This window comes from Ammospiza nelsoni, chromosome 7 (assembly GCF_027579445.1).
Source record: "Ammospiza nelsoni isolate bAmmNel1 chromosome 7, bAmmNel1.pri, whole genome shotgun sequence".
NCBI lineage: Eukaryota > Metazoa > Chordata > Aves > Passeriformes > Passerellidae > Ammospiza > Ammospiza nelsoni.
This window is the reverse complement of record NC_080639.1, coordinates 23,116,533-23,137,906: the sequence shown is the minus strand read 5'-3', so window position 1 is coordinate 23,137,906 and position 21,374 is coordinate 23,116,533. Positions and strand designations below refer to the sequence as shown.

Below are 21,374 nucleotides of genomic sequence, written 5' to 3'. Positions count from 1 at the left end.
AGCAGTTGTAAGGATAATTTTTGTAAATGATCAAGATCAGCAGTATTAGATTAACAATTTCTGCAGTGAAGGGTACCTTATCATAGAGGGGGAAAAAAATCTCATTTTGAAATAGATTTTACTGATACTTTGTGAAGTTCAACTACATAACATTTAGTATTCCCTTTCTGCTTTCAGTTCTGCTTCCTTATATCTCAAAATATTATAAAATGGGGATAATTAAATTATGATAGTATACTATGATTTTATGTAATGCCTATTATGCAAGGCATTGACAAGTTAACAAGAAGTTACTCATAGTAATTAAATGCTGACTTGACTTGGCCAATTATAAACTAAGATCATCTACAAAAAGAGATTTTAGGAAGGGTTTATAGAAATGATTTCCCAGTCTGATGCATGGATAATTTCTATCACAAGATGTGCCCTGGCCCTGATTCTGTGAAGTAGCATAGTGTGAGAGCTCTTACATCCCAGGCTCCTGAGTGCTTTTACCTGTCTAGAGACAGAATTACAAGGGATTCAGTCAAGTTGCCTAGCCATAGAGGCACCTGAACTTTACAATTTTCCAACCTTTGTTTTTTTATCATTAAAATTCTCAGGGACCTAAAGGTTTGCCTTGAGCTTTTCTTGGTAGAATGGAACACCAAGGCACTTACCTGAAGCACAGCCCTCTTTGGTACATGTACATAAACATTCCTCTGTCTTTGCTCACAGTATTAAGCCCTTCAGAGAGCAATTTCAAATATTCAGATCTGACTATAGACAGGAGATAGACTGGTCTTAGCTGGTCTTTTAAAATATAGGAGAAAGAGGCAACTTTGTAGATGATATGAGGGAGTTTCCTTTTGCACCTGAAGGTATGAAAATCCCACATCCCAGACCTTCCTGCTCAGCGTGTTAGGCTACTCCCTTGGCAGGGACGAAGAGAGCTCCAACCCCTTTACAGATCCACCAGTGACGTGTTTTACTGGAAAAAGACTGGACTTGTCCTTTTTTTTTCAAATTTCTCAAGGCATTAAAGCCCACATCTGCAGGAGCTGCTCAGAGATGTGAATCCTAAATAGAAGGAAGACTTTCCTGGTATCACAGAGGCACCTAAAACGTGGAAATATTGTAGACTGTAAGGCACACAACACCTCAGTGTTTGCTTTTACTAAGCACAGGTAACTCCCTGCCTGCTGTACTGCTGCACTTTCAATTCACCCCCCCCTGGAATTTGTTTGCATACCCTTTGTGTGCAGAAAGTGTAACGTACCCAATTCTATCACTGTTCTACAGAAGGTGACAGATTTGGCAGTTGAAGTGGCAGAAGTTGGTATTCTTTAGCTATTTCCATTAACACCTCTGGAAGCTGCCATAGGCATAGAAGTAAGCTTTGGCTGAACTGAATTGTATCCTTAAAGCAATTTTTATGTGAAGCAAAATGTCAAATGATTGTAGAATTGTGCATGAATCGCCGTAAGAATTTGAGAATTGAACTTGCTTTCTTTAAGCCTTGCGTAACTCAGCCTATTTCTTATTCATTCTAGTTAAGGAATTATTCCCATGAAACCTGGTAGGTTATGTGCTTGCTACAGGTTTGTTCTCAGAACCATCTGGTTTTCTTTAGATACCCTGCCACTCTTTGTTGAAGGCTTGATTTGCCTGTGTTGTGGAAGCCTCTTTGCATTTTCATGCTGTGATTGAGACTCATTGGAAGAACATGACTTTTTATTTATTTACGCTGTTGTAAATTAGGACACTCACACACACAAAAAATCATCTGCTTTGCACGTATATTGCTTTCTGTAGGCAAATCAACATTGTTTTAACTGGAGAAAAAAAAGCTGAATCCAAATTTGAACTCTGGTTTAGTGTTCTGAATGATACAGCTTGTGTCTGATCTTTCAGGCTGTTTTTTTTATTTCCTTATAATGTATATATGAGGAAGTATGTATTACACTCTACATGGGGAATATTGTCTCTCCCCATCCTCCCCAGACTTCTGCTCTCTCCAATCTAGACTGACAGCCAAATATTTGTTCGATATTGGCTTGCACTACTCTAGTTCAGAAGCATTCCTCCTAAATGTACAGTTGAACAAGAGAATACATTTTAGAGACAAGAAATACTGTGACCTCTTGTTTGTTCCATTTAAGAATGCCCTGGTATTGTCTGAGAACTGTACCATTACCATTATTTAGTAAATTAAGTTGTATTTGCCAAAAAATAAGTGGCTATCTTTGCTTGCATGCTGGCTGTCTGTACATCTTAAGTTCTTTACCTACCTTGTCACTAAAATGCTGCCTGATGTTTTCTACGCCATTCAGCACAGAAACTTTCACCTGCTTTCCCAGTTTGTGCCATGAAGCATGAAATCTGTGCAATGTTGGTTTTCAGGTAGATTATATATACAGCTGTGTGTGTGACAGCGCTACCGTAACTCTATTGTTTTTGTTTCCCCTTTCATTTCCTAGTGCTGAAATCAGAAAAGAGAAGAAAGCTGACTCAGGGAAAGGTGTTGACCGGGAGACTTGTCTATGACTTGCTCTTCAAGTAATTTTTTACAAATGAATTAAAGGAGTGCCACAACCACTAAATATAAATTATTTACCTTGTAACTTTTGTCTTTCATCTCAAACTAGCACAGGTAATGTAGTGCAATACTTGTCTCATTCCACCTTGTCTACCTTGTCTAGTATCAATGTAAATGTCTGCAGTAGCCAATGCAAAAAATCTTTGTGTTCGTTGCTGATCTTGGCCATTTATCAGTACTTGTATCAGAAATGTAAGAAGCAAATTTTCTTTCAAATTCAACTTTCCTCTTAATAGGTTTGTACTGTATTTTGCTACTTTTTCTGTGTGAGAATACTTAATAATCTTGATTCAAGATGAACTTGAAAACCCTTGTTCCAATTTTTTTTTTTAATCACCTAACTAGTAAATAATTTCAAGGGACCCAAATTGATGAACGAACATTAAGAAGTTTATAAAATAACAAGTGATCTGACCCTGTGAACAAACTCACAGGATAATACTTTCCTCCTTAATCCGTCCATTTGAAGTCATGGATTCAGTTTTGCAATGTGAATTGCAGGGTCAGATTCTGTATTTGTGAAGTTTTCCTTGATTTAATACAGTGTATTTAATATTAAAATTTGTATGTAACTGGAACATAGTCCTATATATATATAAATATATATATATATATAAAAAATTATATATTAAAGCATTTTCTCACCTTAGCTAAAGAACACCACCACATCCTTTGATGTGAAACATGGGTACAGTATTTCTTAAAATGCGATTTGTGATTACGGTATCTTATCTTGTATTGTATGAATGTTGCCTTGGTGGGCCAAACAAATGCATTTTGTCATTAATCAATCCATTATTTTATAATAGGGAAATTTTTGTAGATAAAAACTATATCCCACATGCAGTTTTATCACCTGCCCAACGATCTTCCTTTTTATTGCCTAAAATTCAGCCACATAAAGGACATATTAATATTGTCTTCTCTCCACTAACAACTGTAAACCTCTTAGTTCCAGAGATTGTGTATAATAATTAAATGGGTATCCTGCTGTTGTTTTGTTACAGCTCTTTATTATTCCATCAAGTACATACTGATTAAAGGATAAAAACAACATTGCAAAGTAAAATGTGGCTTTAAGGCTATTACATTTTTTGTAATGGATTTTGTTACTGCCTGATCCTTCAAGCTGTTCTTTTGTGTAAAAGACTGCGAGATTAGGTATTGAATGAATAGGGATGTAGAGCTGAAGTTTTATTGTGTTATTTGGAATTCACTGATTTTTAAATTTTTTAAGATAAATTTTTAAATTATTAAAATGAAAGCTAATTCTCAGTATTATGCTGAAACTTTGAATCCTAAAAAAAAGAATTGTAGTCTTGCAATCTTCGTAAGAACTCATCCATAGGGCTCTAACATTCCCCAGCTTTCCCAAATATGCAAATTTTCTATACACCTCATGAACAAGTTTTCCCATTCAGCACATTTAAAGTATTCCAATGTTTTTGTGTCTGTGAGTGTGTATGTTTTAATACTTTAGCCATAAATAATTGCATTTTGCTGCAAACTTAATAGGGTCACTGTTCTAAATTTACCTTAGCATTATCAAAGCCCATTAAAAGCCATTTTTATGGAGAAAACAAAAAAATCTAATGGATGCAAAGAAGAATTTACATCTAATTCAATGTTTTGTATATGTAAATTTAGGAAAAAAATGCTGATGCATTAAGGTTAAATGCTTTGTTTTGTGTACTTGATGATAAAATTGTAAGATTCCAATTGTCTTAAGGTTAGTATAGAAGCTCAATACTGGTTTGTCCTGAAAGCAGCCTGATGGTGTTTTAACATGTTGCTGATTTTGTTACAGATAATGTATACAATCAAAATGTATTAGCTTCACTTGACCAACTCTTAGAATATTAAGAAATCAGTGTATTCAATGGCATTCTGTATTTCTGTTCAGTATTTCAGAGTGGTTTTATTTTAAAACACTCTGGTTTTGCGTGAATTTAAGTGCTTTTCCAATGTTAATCTTAACGTTCTGAAATCACACACAATGTAAAGCAGATGTAGTGCTATATTTACTTCTAATTTCATATTCCTGCTCAAAATTACTCAACTTCTTGGATGTAATTTATTACAAAAGTTTATGTGTACATGTGAATAGACTATTGTGTTTTTCACAATTAAGATATGTTATGTGAAAATAAATATTTATCCTAACTAATTTTCAATTTTATTTTTATACTGCAAAACCCAGAAGAGGTTTACAATACCATGCAATATTTGAAATGTCTACCTGACCTGAACGGGCCTCACAAATTAATGAGTGGTAGAGCCCAGCATGGCTCCCTTTCCAAGTGGAATCTCACAGAACCGTGCAAGGCTGTGAGTGTTGCTCCCTGGGTGGAGCTGGTGGTGATGTACTGGGTCTGACCAAGCACAGTAAGTGTGACACTGGGGACAGCTCAGAGCTCACTGTCCCAGGAAGAGAATGGGAACAAAGCTCCAATTTACTACTCAAGAGTTGGTCCCCCTTCCTCCTGAGAGAGATGATGCAGACAAAGCAGGAGTAGTTGGATCTTTTTAGAGATCAATAGGTAAGGTCATACAATTTAAAATGTTTCTGCTCTTCTCAGAACCCTAAATTTCTGCTACTGAAAAATTTAAGGCCATGAATCGCAGTACTACATACAGTATTGACTCCATCTCACTAAATCCCTTCTGAGCTTCTTCACCAATTATTAAACCAAAGACTAGAAGTCTTCTAGCCTAAGAATGGTAGCAGTGACACCTCAAGATTCTGCTGCTTCTCTTAGGATTTTACATGAAGTGTATTGTGCAACAAACTTAAACATCCATTTCACATAGGAAAAAAATACAGAAAAAACCCAGTATTGGTAGATGTGCAACTGACTGGCATGTTGCAGTAATTCAGGCACAACTGATTTCTAGCTTTGGACATTAATGAAATGAGCTAGATATTTTCTGTGGCCTCACTTTTAGTTACTTACCTGTGCTCCTGCAGTTCAAGCAAGTTGTCAGTTCCCTGAGGCAGCTCTATCATCCTATTATTTTTGGAGCTGCGGGAGTTCTACCACAGTGAAAAATTAGACACTGAATTGATGTTAATTAGGACACTTACTATAGAAATGAAGTTTTCTTTTGTTTTGAAAGTTGTATCATTGTCTATTAGCAGCATATCTTAGAAGCTGCTTTCCAGACAAAGTAAGATAATTAGCATTGCATTATGTAATGCCTTGCGGGTAAGACAGTTAAAAGGGGATGAGGTATAGAGAGTACAGAAGAGTTTGCCAGTGAGATGCTAGAATCGTAGGTCAGATGTAAAGAATTGCATCTTAATGAAAGACCATATAATTTTTAGTTTCACTGATTTTTTAAAATGTTTTTTTAATTATACTAATTCTTGCACTTACCTAATGAGAGCCTGGTGAAAGTAGTTTTCTGGATTACAGAAACACTTTTTTTTTTGCTTCTATGACAGTGTGAGTGATAACATTAAAAGAAATCCTAATTATTTACCATTGCATACACAAGCCATATCATAATGATAATCTTTTCTTATGACCTGTCTCCATTGCTGGGATCTACCTTATACTGATATAGGTTTCTTTGCCTTGACTCAAAAGAATGAGGGATGTGATGATAAAACCTCTTGAAGATAATTGACATCCTGTAATCCTGTAGAACTTAAACAGTGGTGCCAGTCTAGATTAGAGCCACTATGCCCTTGAACCCAAGATGGTATTTGTAAAACCCAGCTCCAATGTGCTTCAAAAAAATGCCAACAAACAGAACAAAACCACCCAGCTTATTTTCTGAGTCAAGGAATTGTTAGTTTGTGAAAACAAAATCTGATTTTCTACTTGAGACTTTCTCATTTAAGGACAAGCTGCACAAAGTGTCTTAACATTCTTCCCCATGCTTTATCTGTCTGCATGAGTACTTTTACATTCACACCTAATGTCACTAATAACCCACAATACAGACATAATCAGATGCTGGCATGCAATACCAAGAAGCTAAGTGTTAGATAATCATGTCACACTCCATTACATGATACCATTACACAAAATCAGAAGCTTCACTGTAAGTCATCCTCAAAATTAATGGAATTAAAAAAAAATCCAGTGTTCTTTTTCTGAAGTAAAATTTTCAATGATATGAGCTACACCTCCTTTCATAAATTAATATCTTTATTATTTTAAAGCAGCACAATTTTTAGTAGAAGTGGATTGCATTTTTTCTATGCAAAATTAAGAAAACTAATCCTCAGATTAGATGGAGAAGCCTACTTGGAGTGTTGTAAAGAAAGCAGATATTTATTGGTAGGCTGTAAGGTTTTGCCAAAGAGCACATTCACAGGAGAGTAACAGTCCAGCCCCTGCTGTAAGTGACTGCTAGTTCACATTGTAATGTTTTATGTTTCAGTGTAAGAACCAGTTCCTATTCATCAGTACATGAGCCACTTCTACATTAAAAAAATAGGGCTCTTGTTGCCAGAGGAGATTTTGCAGTGCATATTCCCAGTGTAGCAGCCATTTTTACTGTAAAATAAGCAAAAATCACAGTACTATATGATAGCACACAAAGAAATTGAGTGGCACTGGTTTGATTAGGTGTCGTTCAAAATCTTTGGTGAAAGCTGGTTATGTGCTTGCCTTGCAAGAGTTCTGGAACTGTAATACAAGAGATTGCAGAGCAAACACACTCACTTCAGGAACTGCAGTGTAGAGTATTTCATTCTGCACATACTAACATTGCAGTATTCCTGGTAACAATTCTAAAATAATAATTATTAAGCCTTACGAATTCCTGCAAAAATGTTTCTTCATTATTTTCACAGAAAGTACCCCAGGGTTCATTTCATTTTTGATGGAAACATTATTATTTTTTTTATTCTGTGATGTGACATTTTTATCATTCCTTTCTCTAATATACAAACTGGATTGTTCCTCTTTTAGACTGAAATATCAAAAGGTAATTATTCAAGCAAGTACCATGCTTCCTAGAAGTCTGCAACATCATTCTGGTGATGTTAAGACCCGATTAAACAATCAATAAAAATGCAATAGTTGCTTGGCAACAGGAATCATTCAAAGATTAGCATTTCATTGTGTACACTGGTATCCCAAGGGCTGACTCTTATCTCATCTTGATTTATACTGGCTCAGAGTACATTTTATGAGAGTTTTCTGGAGAAGTACCATCACTAACAAGCACAATGCTGGTGCTAGTGCAGTGAGAAACACTGCTTTATGAAGTGGCTCATGTGGGTATAAATATGCTTGTGTGCTTGACCGGAGATGGAATGGTCTTTGTCAGTGTACCACTGTGTGAAAGAGAAATACAGAGAGTGTTAGTTGCAGCTACATCTCAATGAAATAAATCAAACATGACAGACATAAAAACCTGTGCAGCCATTTAAAATGATCCTAGCATGAGGCTTTCAGCATGGAGGCAAAGACATGATGGGGTAGGAAGCTGCTGTGACACTTAAGCTCCTTCTTTGCATGTGGGACATGCTCTGTTCTTATGCTGAAGGTGTAAAAACAACATGTGGCTTGTCCACATGGAGAGTAGATTCAACTGTTCAGTTACAAGGGGTGCCTCACCTCTCCCTCTGCACGTCCTTTGAGTTTGGCTGAAAGAAAACCATGCACTTGGCCTCCTTCTATACATCATCCTCTCTGGCACTGCTCCTCTAGGGCTGAGAGAATGTAGGAAAGGAAGAGCTTGCACCTTAGTCTGAGAACTTCCACACACAACATAAGAAAGGGCAAATAACTGCTTGTCTTACAAGTACAGTAAACACCAGACGTGATGGACAGGCTATCTGGGATTTTGCTGAAGCCAACCTTCCCTTTTACCCTATCTTTAAGACACTATTCACTGCACTTGGGTATATGCAAAGGCTGGGCCTGGCTATTTGTCTGAGAACACAAAAAATTTAAGAAAATTAAAGTTTAGGTAAAAAGGATCAAATATGAGATGGTGTTGCTTTACAGTTTTTCTTGTGCAAAAATAGAACACGTGCTTTATGTTCGCATTTCAGTTATGAATATGAAATGCAACTATATGAACTTTCATTTAAGAAGGCAATGAATTTATACCTTACCACAGGGGGCTTATGTTATTATTCTCATTTGTATAACGACAAACAAAACAGAACCATACCATTGCCTGAAAATCCACTTCAGCATCAACAAGAGCTTTGGAAATCTGTGCTGCTTGCTGAAAGTGAACATTATCTGAAAAGTGGAAGAGGAAAAAGGTAAACAAAAACTGCTTCTGTAATACTCTGGGGGAAAATCAAAGCAATGTACACACTAGACTCCCCAGCACTGTGGACTGAAACACAGATTAGTTGCAGAAATCGGTATTATTTTATTGACGCAAATGTAACAGCCTTGCCCCTTCATGCTTTTGTTTTGTCAGTAGTAGAATTGCGAACCTGTCTGTAATACTAAAATGTCTAATTAACTGCAACTCACCATCTGCTGTTCCATGAATAAGGAGATATTCAACTTCCTTGAATTTTTCAGCTCTGGCCATTACTGTTGAACTCTGAAATTAAAGGAAAAAAAAAAGAAAAAAGGTGCCATTTATGAGGGTATGACTTGCTACCAACTGAATTTGATTCGTGTTGACACTGTCTGGGTTCCCTCAGCTCAGCCCAAGCACAGCCCTGCTTACCCCCCTCTGAAGTGCCAAGGGGCACGGTCACACATCCAGGGCAGGGTGCCCCCACTCCGAGCACCCCACACCTGCCTGCAGCTGCTGCCAAGGTCGTGGTGCCAAGGAACGGGGCTGCAGAGGGGAAGAGCTCTGCAGTGAGGCTCACATTCAATCCATGGCCAGCATGGTGGGAGCCTGCAGCACACCGTGTGCCATAGGTTTCCTGCTTGACTGCAGACAAGTTAAAAAAAAAGTTGCCATGGCAACAGTGCATCCTGTGAGAGCAAGGAGTAGATCTTGCAGAGGCTACACATGTTATCTTCCCCACAAGGTTCACCTGCAGGTAAGGCACCACAGCTAACAATGCCTCAGTCTCCAGTAAAATTGGGAAACAAGAAGTTTAGAAAAATGCACTCTCCAAATATGAAAGAGAAATGCCTGAGCGAAAATCACTAGACCAAATCTCTAAATAGAAGTCAAGCTACATTTTGGGAATGGAAACACGATACAGTGATGAAAAGATGAAATAATCAGTGACTATGATTAATCAAGAAATTTAAAACATAGTAACAACATATTCCTAGAACATTCTAGCCCACCTAACTTGCTACTGTGACAAAAGAATGAAGACAGTGAGGATTGCAGATAAGATTTTTAATTTGGGCAAGGAAAGGGAGTAGGATGGTGCTCTGCCATGAGCAGAGAAAGAAGAGGAACAACAGGGACAAGACATTTTAGGCTTGATAAGACAACCAGTTAATCTGGCAAGAAAAAAAAATACTAAAAATTATGAACAGAAGAATTTAGTGACTTGCTTTTCTTCCTAGTTTTGCACTAAGGCTGTATCCTTGCACAAGTACCCCAGAAAAGTCAAATACATTGTACTGCCAAGACAAGAAGTGTTCCGACTTCCTTATGTCTCTTGTACACTCATGAATCTTTAAAGCAAGTACGAATATTAAATTTCTTTTGTCATGGCAGAATAGTGTACCAGAACCCTTCCATACATGAAGTAAGTTCTTTGTATGTATTCAAGGAAATCTAAAAACCAAGTTCAGCAGAGAGGGCAAAAAACCCCCACCCTGCAGTCTGTAACACTGCAGTTGCCCTCTTTTGATAGTCAAAGGCTAGAGAGCAGCAGAAATCCAATATATGGAAATCCACTAAAGTGGAAGCATGCTACTTTCCATTTAGATGATTTGGTATCATGGAGTAAGAATGAGTGCCAAAATATGGAGAAAGCACTGGCCCAGTGAGATTAAAGATGAAAAAACCACCAACAAGCAAAAAAAACCCAAACCAACCAGTATCCTTTGAGTAAATAATTTCCCACATGTGCAGAGGGAAAATGGATAGCCCACCTTGCTAGGCTTTCTTACAGAAAAGCAATGCTGTTTTAAGTAAACCTTCTGTGAGTGGAAGCCTGATTTAAGCTACACTTCTGAGAACTTGACTTGGCAAAAGCAGTTTTAGAAAGAGGATGTCACTATTTTTCCTCTTCAGGCATTAAATAAAATAAAGTTATTTGCAAAAATACTTCAGAAAGAAGAAGCATATGAGATACTTTCTCTGCTTTTTTATCACTGGTGATAGTTCAGTTGCTGTACTCACACTTGACATGAAGAGTCCCTTCCCTAAAACAAGATTTAAGGACACAGTACCTTTGTGTCCTTAAAGAAGGTTGCAAGATAGGGAGCACTCTCAGGTAGGCACAGTTAGACAACAAAGCAACAGCAGCTGAACAAACCTTAAGTGGACAGCAAAAATATACAACTCTATTTACCACCTCTGTTTTACAGTTACACTGCTAGGACAAAGGCTCTGAAAAGGTAACGTGAACAAGTACTGAGAATTAGGCCCTGCTGAGTGTAACTGGCTTTTCTAAAGATCACACAGCAGTCAACATTTTATCAGCACTCCACAAACAAGTTAAGGTTTGGCTGAAATTGAAGGTCTCTCTCCCTTTAGCATATTCTCAAATAATAGAACAAATGTCAAATCAGTACAAGATGGCATATTTACAAAATTGTACCCTGTTTTGCATAACCTAATGATGCAGCAGTTCTTAAGGACTGAACATTTCAAATCTGCTAGAAAAAGATTGCCAAATCTATGACTGTTTCAAACACTTGCCAAAAGCATATCAAATTCAGAGTGAACTGCAAAATAATGTTCTCACAAGTTGAACAGTCTCTTCAGTATGCTTTACATGGCTACTGCGTCTGACCTCCAGAGCTCTGCCCTGATTCAGTCTCAATGAAACATCAAAGGGATGTTTCTTCCAGGCCACCAGATTCTCTGCCATTCAGTCTAGGATTGTATTATGCCTGTTCCTCTCTTTTACAAAGCTCTAATTTTTAGTAGTTTAGAACTACATTAAAAGATACTGAACATACCTAATTAGCCCACTTAGGAGGGTGAGTCCTCCCTCAGACCTGACTCCTGACAACAATATAAAACAACTCACATTCTCTGCCTTCCATAAAGTAAAACCTAATGTCACAGTAATACAAAGGCAGGATGCACGCCTCTTACCACAACTAGTTTCTTGAGTCTATATATTCAGTCATTAATAATACTCTCCATGTTAGGGAAGTGTTCATCTTCTCCAAGCAGGTGTGTACAGCATCTCATTTCTTTTAAATCAGGGTGCATATTACAGTTTATGCAACTTTTCACTTTTCCTGCCAGCTTTACAGCAATGCAGCGGGATAGAGAATATATGATGCAGCACACAAACCTGACAGAACAGAGTTAGCAGTGCAAGCTTTAACAGCTTCAGCTGTATGTACTAGCTTTCAGTACAGATTCTGCATTCACCTCAAAAACCATTCATTTCAGCAAACAGCTCTTGTCAGTGTCAAGGGGCCAGGAGGCTGGCTATTGGGACTGGGACATGGATAAAAGGGGCTGTAAGCCAGGAACATACTGGGCTGAAGTTAGTAAGGAGCTTCAGCAATAACAAAATCCCACAAGACAGTCACTGAGGCTACATGAAACAACAAACTCACTTCTCAAGCCACCCCACCCTCCAGGTTAAAAGTAAAGTCCAAGAACTACATTATACATTATTTGGAGCTTTTAACAACAAACAAGGATTTAAGTTGCATTTTCCTTTCTCTAGGAGCAGCAGCGAAGTGTGACAATCTGATCTAGGCAATTACTCCTCCTCCATCTAGCCACCATTCTCCCCAATTAGTCCTCCGAGTAACACATTTGAAACCTTTAGCTCTTTGGTACTGGCAGTTTCAACGTGGCCATTGCCAGCAATGGATACCATGCCAAGAAAATCCGACTCCTGGCTTGAAAGGATTAAACAGTCCTCTGTTGCCATCTGTGCCGTGAAGCTGGTGAGTGACTTTGTGCACCCAGAGCGTTAACGTTCGTTCTGCACAGCGACAGGAACTCGTATTTACACTGCTACCTCGCAGACCTCCTACTGCTCCCCCTGCCTTAAAGAAACACATTTGGAAAAAGGCAGGCAGGAGGCTGCAGGCTGCTGGTCAGTTCCTGCTGGGCCCAAGAGCTCAGTGGGTAGAAGAGGGAGACAGACACACTACCAAGCTGTCCAGCAGTCACTACTATTGTTCCCAATGTTGACCAGAACATTTCATATAGCAGTTGACAGCACTGGAGTACTGTAAATATATGTCAAACCACATGTTTCAGTACATATATGTATGTATTTATATGTGTTATCGTACTTTTAAAACACTGCAACAACCCCCACCCTTATTTCTACTTTTTTTAATGCAAACAACAGTGCTATCTGTCTTCTACCTTGCTTACCAACCCAAACACAGAGAATGCTCTATCTCCTCCTCTAACATCAACGTTTGGTTCCAGTATCATCACGGCTGGTCTGTGAAACAGTTTTCTGTGAAACATTCCAATAACCAGGGCACAAAGTACCCCTCAGATTCCCACAGTTCTCCCATAGCCGCTGTATTTTCACCTCAGCCTGAAGTTTCCCAAAACCTAACAGAACATTTGGCTGCTCTACCCTATGCTCAGCTACCTGTGACTTCAAAAAGCCCTTGAGGCAACAGAAATCATCTGGCACACGGAAGAGCAAGTCAAATTAGATTAGAGCAAGTCAATTAGATTAATCACGCTGCAACAAGGATGAACAATCAACATGAAATTTGCTTTCAGCAGGACAAATGCAAATTCCCTCACTCCTGTGCAAACACTGGTCATTTTAGAACAAACTTTGGACACCCTCTGTCTATGGAGATGGGGCCAACATTTCAGTCCTGACAATGCTGGCTCTCAGTTGCTCTGCAATTTGATATCATCACGGTACAGACAGATTAGCCTACCTGTCAAAGTGTTCTAGTATTGAGGAGATTTTGCTTTCCCTCCAAAAAAACTGTAGATTCCTCAAGCAGGGAAGTTCACACAATACCCATTTTTAAAAAAATTACATTTCAGAAAGAATGGGAGTACATCTGTTTTTGTGAAAAATGTTTAAGATAAAGCATACTTTGCACATGAACATATAAATTTTAAAACAAATTTGTTTCTTAGTGGTTAAAATAAAAAGTTTTTGCAGCTTGTTTTACAGTCTGCAAAGTAGTCAAATGGAAGTGAATGTAAAAATAAAACCCAAAACACCAACAGACCAAACAAACAACAGAAACACCACACCATACACCAAGAGGAAGCTGCCTTGTGCAAATTCAAACACACGAGACTACAGCCTCTAACAGCACAATGCAACAGTTCTAGCAGGAAAGAAGAAAAAAACTTCTTTCTCCCCATAGGGAAAGAACTAAACTGTTTAAAGAACAATATACCAGTTTAGAAATGAAACAACACACAAAAAAAGTGATTTCTTTCTTACATTATAGTTCTTCAGATTATCATTTTCTGTAGGAAGGCCCATGTATCGCTCTGTGTATATTGAATCTGAAATTTTAAAAATCCCAAAATTAGAATCTGCTACTTAATTTTCAGTCTGTCATCATCAATTTTACCATCAATACAAGCAGTAACAATGCATACTGGAAATCAGGTTTTCCACAATGAAGGGTGTAGGTAACCATCGTTATTCAGAATAGTTAATCTTCTTGTTGCCATGGACACCTGAATGCTGAATATTAATATAGCACTTTGTGTCAGTGTTTCCTTATTGTTATTCTTTCAGTAATCCTAAAAAATGACTGAAGATGTTGCAGTAAATAACTAGCATCTGAAAAAAAATCTTATTTATTTTATCTAAATGTTTACCACCAAAAATCTATACTACGAAAATATAGTAGTATATTAGGATTCAGCTTGGGTTAAAAAAACCAATGGTATTTTTTGCCATTTTACCATTTGCAGATTTACCATTTGTTTGTTTTAAACCCTACAAATTAATGCTCTGCTGCTGTATTCTGATGTCCATTTGACTTCTCAGAGTTGTTGCACTAGAGGCTTTTTATGCCGAATATGCCTCCATAATCCTTCATTTAACTGGGTAGAAGTGGAATTTTAGAGATCTTGATCATTAAAAAAAATCTTTTCTGTTATACTGTAATATTCATGATCAAAATGTTATGAGGACATTGCTATGTCCCCAATAGACTACTGCTGCTGCCTACCAGCATGATCTGATTTGCTGAATTAGCTATTATACAGCCTCTGTGCTAGCTGCAGAATGATAAATTATGCCTTCTTTAGTAGAGGTTTGCCAGGGAAACTTTCCCTTGAGTGTTTTTGGACAAATAAAAAAGAGGAAAATGTTAAAATGTGTTCAGATTATACCAGCACCAATTCATAACTTCATATAATTTTTTAAATCTGGGATGAGAGCCCCTATAACTAGCCCATTTCTAGCCTCCTGCAACTACTTGAAACCTCATGCTCTAAAGGCTTGAAGCATGTAGACACTTGTCCACTTGATCAGGTTTTTCTCACATCAAGCTATTCTCAAGATGAATTAGATTTATAAAATCCAAATTTTACATGCAAAAAAACCTCCTGGTACTTTGGAGAGAGTAAATTACAATGAAAGTTCAAAGTTAATTTCACAGTTCATTCTAATAAGTGAAGTTTCATTTTGAAGACACAAAACTTTAACTGCGATGGATTTCTGACACACAGTACTGTGTGTCACCAAAGCAAAGGCAGACACATTACAGCAGTGCTACCAATATTACAATGATTTAGCCTTCATTAATGGTTAAAGAGATTACCTGAAGTTATGGATCTGACTTTTTAAAATGGGAAATAATATTTAGCAAATTGGTTTCATTTCAAAACGCAGTGGCCACGAGCTCATAAAAACAGACCAAGTGGCATTTACATGGCATCTAGTAGATAACCCAAAGTTCTGTGCTACGAAGCCACACTTTGCAGCGTGTGCAATGGAAGACATATGGGAATCCTTGTAACGAGGAAGCCCTCACATACCATAATATTGCCAGCGTGACACAGGGGCAACCGCTATTCCACACTTGAACACGCCGCTCCCAGAGCCAAGCACCATGGAGGTCGCATATCCCCCATAAGACTGAGAAGAAAACATTGCTGTTATTTTAGTCAGAAGGGAAAGGATGGAGCCCATCTGCTACACAGTTCATCAGGCATTTATAGGATCAGCGTTTTTCATATTAATGAACTCCATGCTGAATTTGGGTCAGATCTGAGCCAGCCTGCTCGGTCGGGGAAACAGGCACCAAACAGCGCATGGCAGCTGTGGCACTGATGAATGAGAGCCTGATGGGGAACAAGGGCGCAAACGCTGCCGAACTGTGACTCAGCGGAGGATGACTGTGCTTGGTAGCACTGTAGGCAGCAGCAAACGACAGGAAACGAGACACTGCTGAACCGCTGTGTCCCTTCCCGTGCTGGGGGAGTGGGTGGAAGCAGAGCTCTGGCCCACAGTCTGCTCTGATGAGTAGTTGCAACAGGGCGTCCAAAAATTTCCAGCTCCCTTGGAGCAGGCCCATGGTAACTCGCTCCCTAACTCTCCCCCAAAGTGTCAGGAGCAAGACAGTGACTGGGGAGTGAAGGATCTGCTGAGTCTGTGGGAGGAACTGTGCAACAACACACTCCTTGCTACACACAGAAAATTTACTCACAGTCTCGCCTGATACACAGATGAGTAAATATCTGACACACTTGAGCATCCAGGCAGCAAGATACCTAAACACTGTCACCAACCGCCCAAATGACTGCCCTCACAAGAGTTTGAATGGGTTATTTAGGAAAATGTGCCCACCCACATTCAAAAACAAGAACTATTTTTGGATCTCATTCCTGTCTTAAAACCAGATTACAGGCACAGGGAATTGCATCTTATTTCAAAGTCCTCAAATGTTTGCTCCAACTTCAATTCCTAGGTCCTTTCAATGAGATAAGCAAAGTAACGCATGCACTTAGTGATTAAACACTGTGTAAGTGCCTAGCATGGCCACAGTAAAGGTATTACTGCTGAAATTATGGCAAACAAAATTCATGTACATGAATTCATGTACAGGCTGACAAGGAGAGGCTGACAGTCTAAAAACTCAAGATATAAAGAAAATCTGTTTGCCAACAGGTTCAATGTCCAGGATGCATAATCCCAACATAGCTCCAAAGAGGAATGTTCTACTATTCATCCTGAGGGTCATAAGGACTTAAGATGGGATTGCATAAAATAATCAATTTCTGCAGAAAGAATTTTCCTTTCACCACAGTTAATACCATTACATGTGATTTCATAGAACAGAGATGTTTACCCCCAGAAGAAAAACTATTAAAGACACCATATTGCCATCAAGCAATTTATTAATTTGTGCCTGTCACCTGCAGTGCCCAAATTTCAGTTAACAATTTAATTCAGCACTGCAATCACTAACACTATGTACACATTTAGCTTTGTAGCTGAGGGTGCATGCTATTAAGTGATTAAATATTTCCATCTACTTTGCCAGGTTTAAAGATGCATCAAGTTAGAGAAATCTGGCCTGTGGTTGCAAATACCACGATAACCATCCCACACAGCTGGCTCAAGTGTAATTTCACATCTTTTTTAAAATCAGTCATCCAACTGAAGAAATGCTGTTGAATACATACTTGGATTTTTTTTTTTAGTATAGGTTCATACTGTACACAGGAACTTGGCAGCATCCATTTAAACTGGTTTTTAATCCCTCTAGTAGTCCTAGAGCCTTTCTCTTACAAAGGCTCCTGAGTGATTGCAAAAGGGTAATGTATAAACACACTTTTAGATGAACTTCATCAGCTCAAGTACTGGATTGTGCTGTGACCCCAGAGGTGCCTCACATGAAGCACTACAGGATCTCACACACATGATAGCACAATAAATAGTTGTTAAATTAAATACTACTCCAGCCAAAATTTTTTGGGTACTTACCCAACCCCAAATAGCTATTCTGTCCTTGTCAACAAAGCTCATTTCAGAAAATTTTCTGAAAGCAAACAGAATAATTAAACACTTAACAGACAGCAAGTATTTGCCATTCTACAGATGTGCCTATTTCCCATCAAGTCTTCCTCTTTCTATTGTACATTTCCCACTTCATCATAGTGACTGCACATGAAAACATATGATAATTCAGGCACGTGTGTCTTTAGGAAATTTAGAAAAATTTAATTTAATTTAAAAAAACATCTGTACATATGACAATCTGAAACCTCTCAATCCATAATCACTGACATTTGTATTGTATTAGGTCAGATTTCACTACCTGCCTTTTGTTTTTCAGAAGATTCACTAAAATCAAATTGCAGCAGTAAGGAACAGACCAACACATGGAAATACAGTCAGCATAAAAATAATTAAAAAAAAAATCAAGAAGATTGTGAAATTGTTTAAACTCCTTAACATTTTAAAATCCCACATAAAAAACCCTGTAAAATCAAATTTCATTGCAATTCTGAGAGATCTATACTGGGATTGTTTGTTTTAGTGAGGTTCTACAAGTATATACCAAGTGATAAATGTGAACCATGGTTTGAAGGCTGAGTATTTCTCAGAATTCGGTGACAAGAGAAACTTGCAAATACTTGAAGTAAAACTTCCATCTCCAAATTCCTTGGTAGCGTGTTCTTCTACTAGTATGGCACACATCATCATCTCCATAAAATCAGAGATATGGTTAACTAGTACTACAGCATTAGCTCTCCTCTCTTTTTAAGCATAAAATGATGATTGGCATATAAATGACACACTTCAGAGTACAAAATTAAGCAGAATGCAGTTACTTTCTGCCAGTATTTTCCCGATGACCATTTGAAACCTTCAGCTTTTTTTCCCCCTTACACAACAAGCACGTAAAAGAAGGAGCAGGTGTTGACCTTTCCCTGTGGCTCACCTGGCTGCTTCTATCTGATCTTCCACTTCATATGTTCCCAGCCTCCTGTTTATGGCGTGCATGATCCGATCGCCCTGGTAGCCGCTGCCCCTGCCGTCGAAGCTGGCCACGATGACGCGCTCCGTGCTCGCCAGGTACGTGGCCCAGCTGAGCCGGAACGCTTGGTCCACTTTCTGACTGCAGGGTCCTGCATAGCTAGGGGAAAAACGTCACAAAATCCAGGCATTTACTCTCCACGTATTCTCACATCAAGCATTTGAAATATAATTACTGCTGACAATTCTGGCCTTTGAAACAGGATAAACTTTCAAATGAAACTGAGGAAACAAGGAAAGCATCACTGACTGACTCCAAGGTGCCACTAAAAGCAATATGCTTTTTTGAAACTTCAGTTGTTAATCAAGAAAACAAGATTTTTGTTTTTGCTTTAATTCTTTCTGCTCTAATAAGAAACCTTCATTATTTTGACTTAAGGCAGCTAACCAGAAATCCAAGCCAGGTTTTCTTCTGTTTTGGCATATCTAGTCACCAGAGTTTCAAAGTGATGTTCTCTATTTCTGTTCCACTCACCCATGATTTATTTGGTTTAAGTGTGAAATCAATGAATAGCCTTCAACTGGAAAAATGAAAAATACCATTTTCTATGTCTCATCAGTCTGAACTATTTCTTATACAGGCTGAGAAAAAGGAAGCAAAACTATAATCGTAACTTTTTACTTGAAAATAGTTCAGAAGCACTTGATCATTATGAAATCATACTCTTGAGTGCCTTCATGGTAAAATTCTGTGCAGTGCACTTCTCTAAGCACTGTTCAACACAGTAAGAAATAGAAGAATGGCTCATATGGCTCTATAGCCCACTTTTATCAGTCTTAAAAGAACAGAAAAAAATACTGGGAATTTAATTCAAACTACGGATCCATAATTCCAAAGTAATTTCTGATATTAGATCACTGTGAACCAGATGTGATCCTGACAAACATCAGGGTAAGTCAATAAAAATAGCATCATAATCAAAACAAGCCTTAAGAAGCCAAGAGCACTGGCTGTTCATTAAAATGTTCAATGGCACACCAAAAAGTGCTACCAAATTGCATTATATAAAGATGTATCCAACAACTAACAGCCACTTTCCTTATAGAGTCATCTTTTTCTAAAAAGGAATAACTTAACATTTTTCTTTTAATGCACACCTAAAATTCAGTAATTCACATTTAGAAGAAAACATACCAGGAAGTGCCTGAGGAAGACCAGACCAATCAGCACATGCTCATGGGCTTGTATTTATGAAAAAAAAAATACACAGCAAATGCAATCCTGACCACAGGATGATGTTTGTCAACACTGACTGACAGTTAAATATCACAGAAAACATGCAATGTCACACACAGTACTTGAGCTTTAGAATACAAGACTTATTCAAGGTTTCATTCTGCATTGTGATTTCATCAAAGATTACTCCTAAGGAACATCACGAGCAGAGGAGGAGGTAAGCTAACATGAACATCCTGGCTGTTAAGTCACATATCTGCCTCAGTGCCAGTGCCAGAGCTGTGCTCGTCAAACATTACATCATCTTAGGGCACAGGAATCCACCATGAACTGGGATAAACCCCTATTTTCCATTCCATCTTAAAACTACTTCAAGAAGTAATTAGAAAACATTCCAGTTTTGTGTTTCCTTATTTAGAACATTTGAAGTAGATGAAAGTGATTATTAACACAACACTGCCATGTGATTGAAAACTTACACATCAAGGAGCAGAGGATGCTTCTTTGATTCATCAAAATGGGGAGGCAGAATCATTTGATACCACAGGTCTAAAAGTGAAAAGAGTTTTGACTTAGGTCAGCCCTCCGTAAAATTACTTGACGTGCGTTACAATTCATGCAAGAGAACATTTAAGCCACCCCCTAAAATGATAGAGCAGCTTCAACTGGACTGTCCTAATATACACATGTAGAAGTTCCTAGCTATTTATTTCAAAAAATGTTTTACAGCTAAACTAGCAGAAAGTAATAAAATGTGAGGAATCAACATGCCGTCTCATGACATTATTCTAAGCTTACATGTGAAACTTGTTATGTCTCTACAGTAGTAAATCTAACACAGGTTCAAAAATAAAATTTCTCTCCCAGCAGAGGAAAGAAATTCTATATTATTTTGAACCTGCCAGATAGACTTTGCTTGACAGTTTGTAAAGCATCCCAGAAACATATCCAAGTATCTATTATTTTTGAAGCAATATTGATTCCAGTTCCATTCATGTTATTCGTCCTACCCAAGCTGGCTGTGAGCTGAACATTTTAAAGGCACACCCTGTAAGTTTTGCGAACTGAATGACTCAATTGTTCACTCATGAATTTTAAGTGAACTCATGCTGCAATGCTGATGGACTGCACTGCAGTAATAGTCAGAATGCAAATCTTACAGAAACTTGCCCAGATACAAATATGCAAGGCATTAGAACACTGAAACATAAACGATCTAAATGGAACACATTAAAATACTAATTTTAACTTTTGCATACTCTATAGTCACAGATATACTCACTCTAATAACCTACATGGATTTGTGAGCAGACTTGAAGCTTTAAGTAGGACTACATAAATGGATTTGCTTCTCCTATTTTTGATATTAAAAATAGATTCCCCTTACCCAAAAGCTTTTACCCTGAAGACATGAAGTAGTAAGAACAAAGAGGAATAAAAAAATAATGAATATACAACTGATAGCATGAAGAACATCTTTAAATCTCCATCTTGCCTGGAAGATTTCATCTTTAGCCCTAGTAAAAACGTGACAGAAATAAAAGACAGAAAACACAAAGATAAAGAGAGTTATT

General features: G+C 37.9%; 2 protein-coding genes across 7 annotated transcripts in view; one reads left to right on the top strand and one right to left on the bottom strand.

The window, feature by feature from the left end:
* Positions 1-4,745, top strand: part of SLC4A10 (solute carrier family 4 member 10) — a 146,994-nt gene extending 142,249 nt beyond the window's left edge. For 5 of the 6 annotated variants that reach the window (XM_059475481.1, XM_059475483.1, XM_059475480.1 and 2 more), the window contains one exon: positions 2,460-4,745. In XM_059475481.1, coding sequence (XP_059331464.1) covers positions 2,460-2,526 — 67 coding nt within the window. In that variant the 3' untranslated portion in view covers positions 2,527-4,745. Of the gene's footprint in view, positions 1-1,532; positions 1,559-2,459 lie in introns of all 6 variants that reach the window. The other variant, XM_059475485.1, reaches the window with a different exon arrangement.
* Positions 4,746-6,717: 1,972 nt separating this feature from the next.
* DPP4 (dipeptidyl peptidase 4) overlaps positions 6,718-21,374 on the bottom strand; it is a 40,180-nt gene continuing 25,523 nt past the window's right edge. Inside the window, exons 19-26 of the mRNA XM_059476336.1 lie at positions 20,280-20,349; positions 18,529-18,723; positions 17,568-17,622; positions 15,617-15,716; positions 14,064-14,128; positions 9,034-9,106; positions 8,717-8,790; positions 6,718-7,871 (exon numbers count right to left, since the gene is read on the bottom strand). Coding sequence (XP_059332319.1) covers positions 7,773-7,871; positions 8,717-8,790; positions 9,034-9,106; positions 14,064-14,128; positions 15,617-15,716; positions 17,568-17,622; positions 18,529-18,723; positions 20,280-20,349 — 731 coding nt within the window. The 3' untranslated portion in view covers positions 6,718-7,772. The remainder of the gene's footprint in view (positions 7,872-8,716; positions 8,791-9,033; positions 9,107-14,063; positions 14,129-15,616; positions 15,717-17,567; positions 17,623-18,528; positions 18,724-20,279; positions 20,350-21,374) is intronic.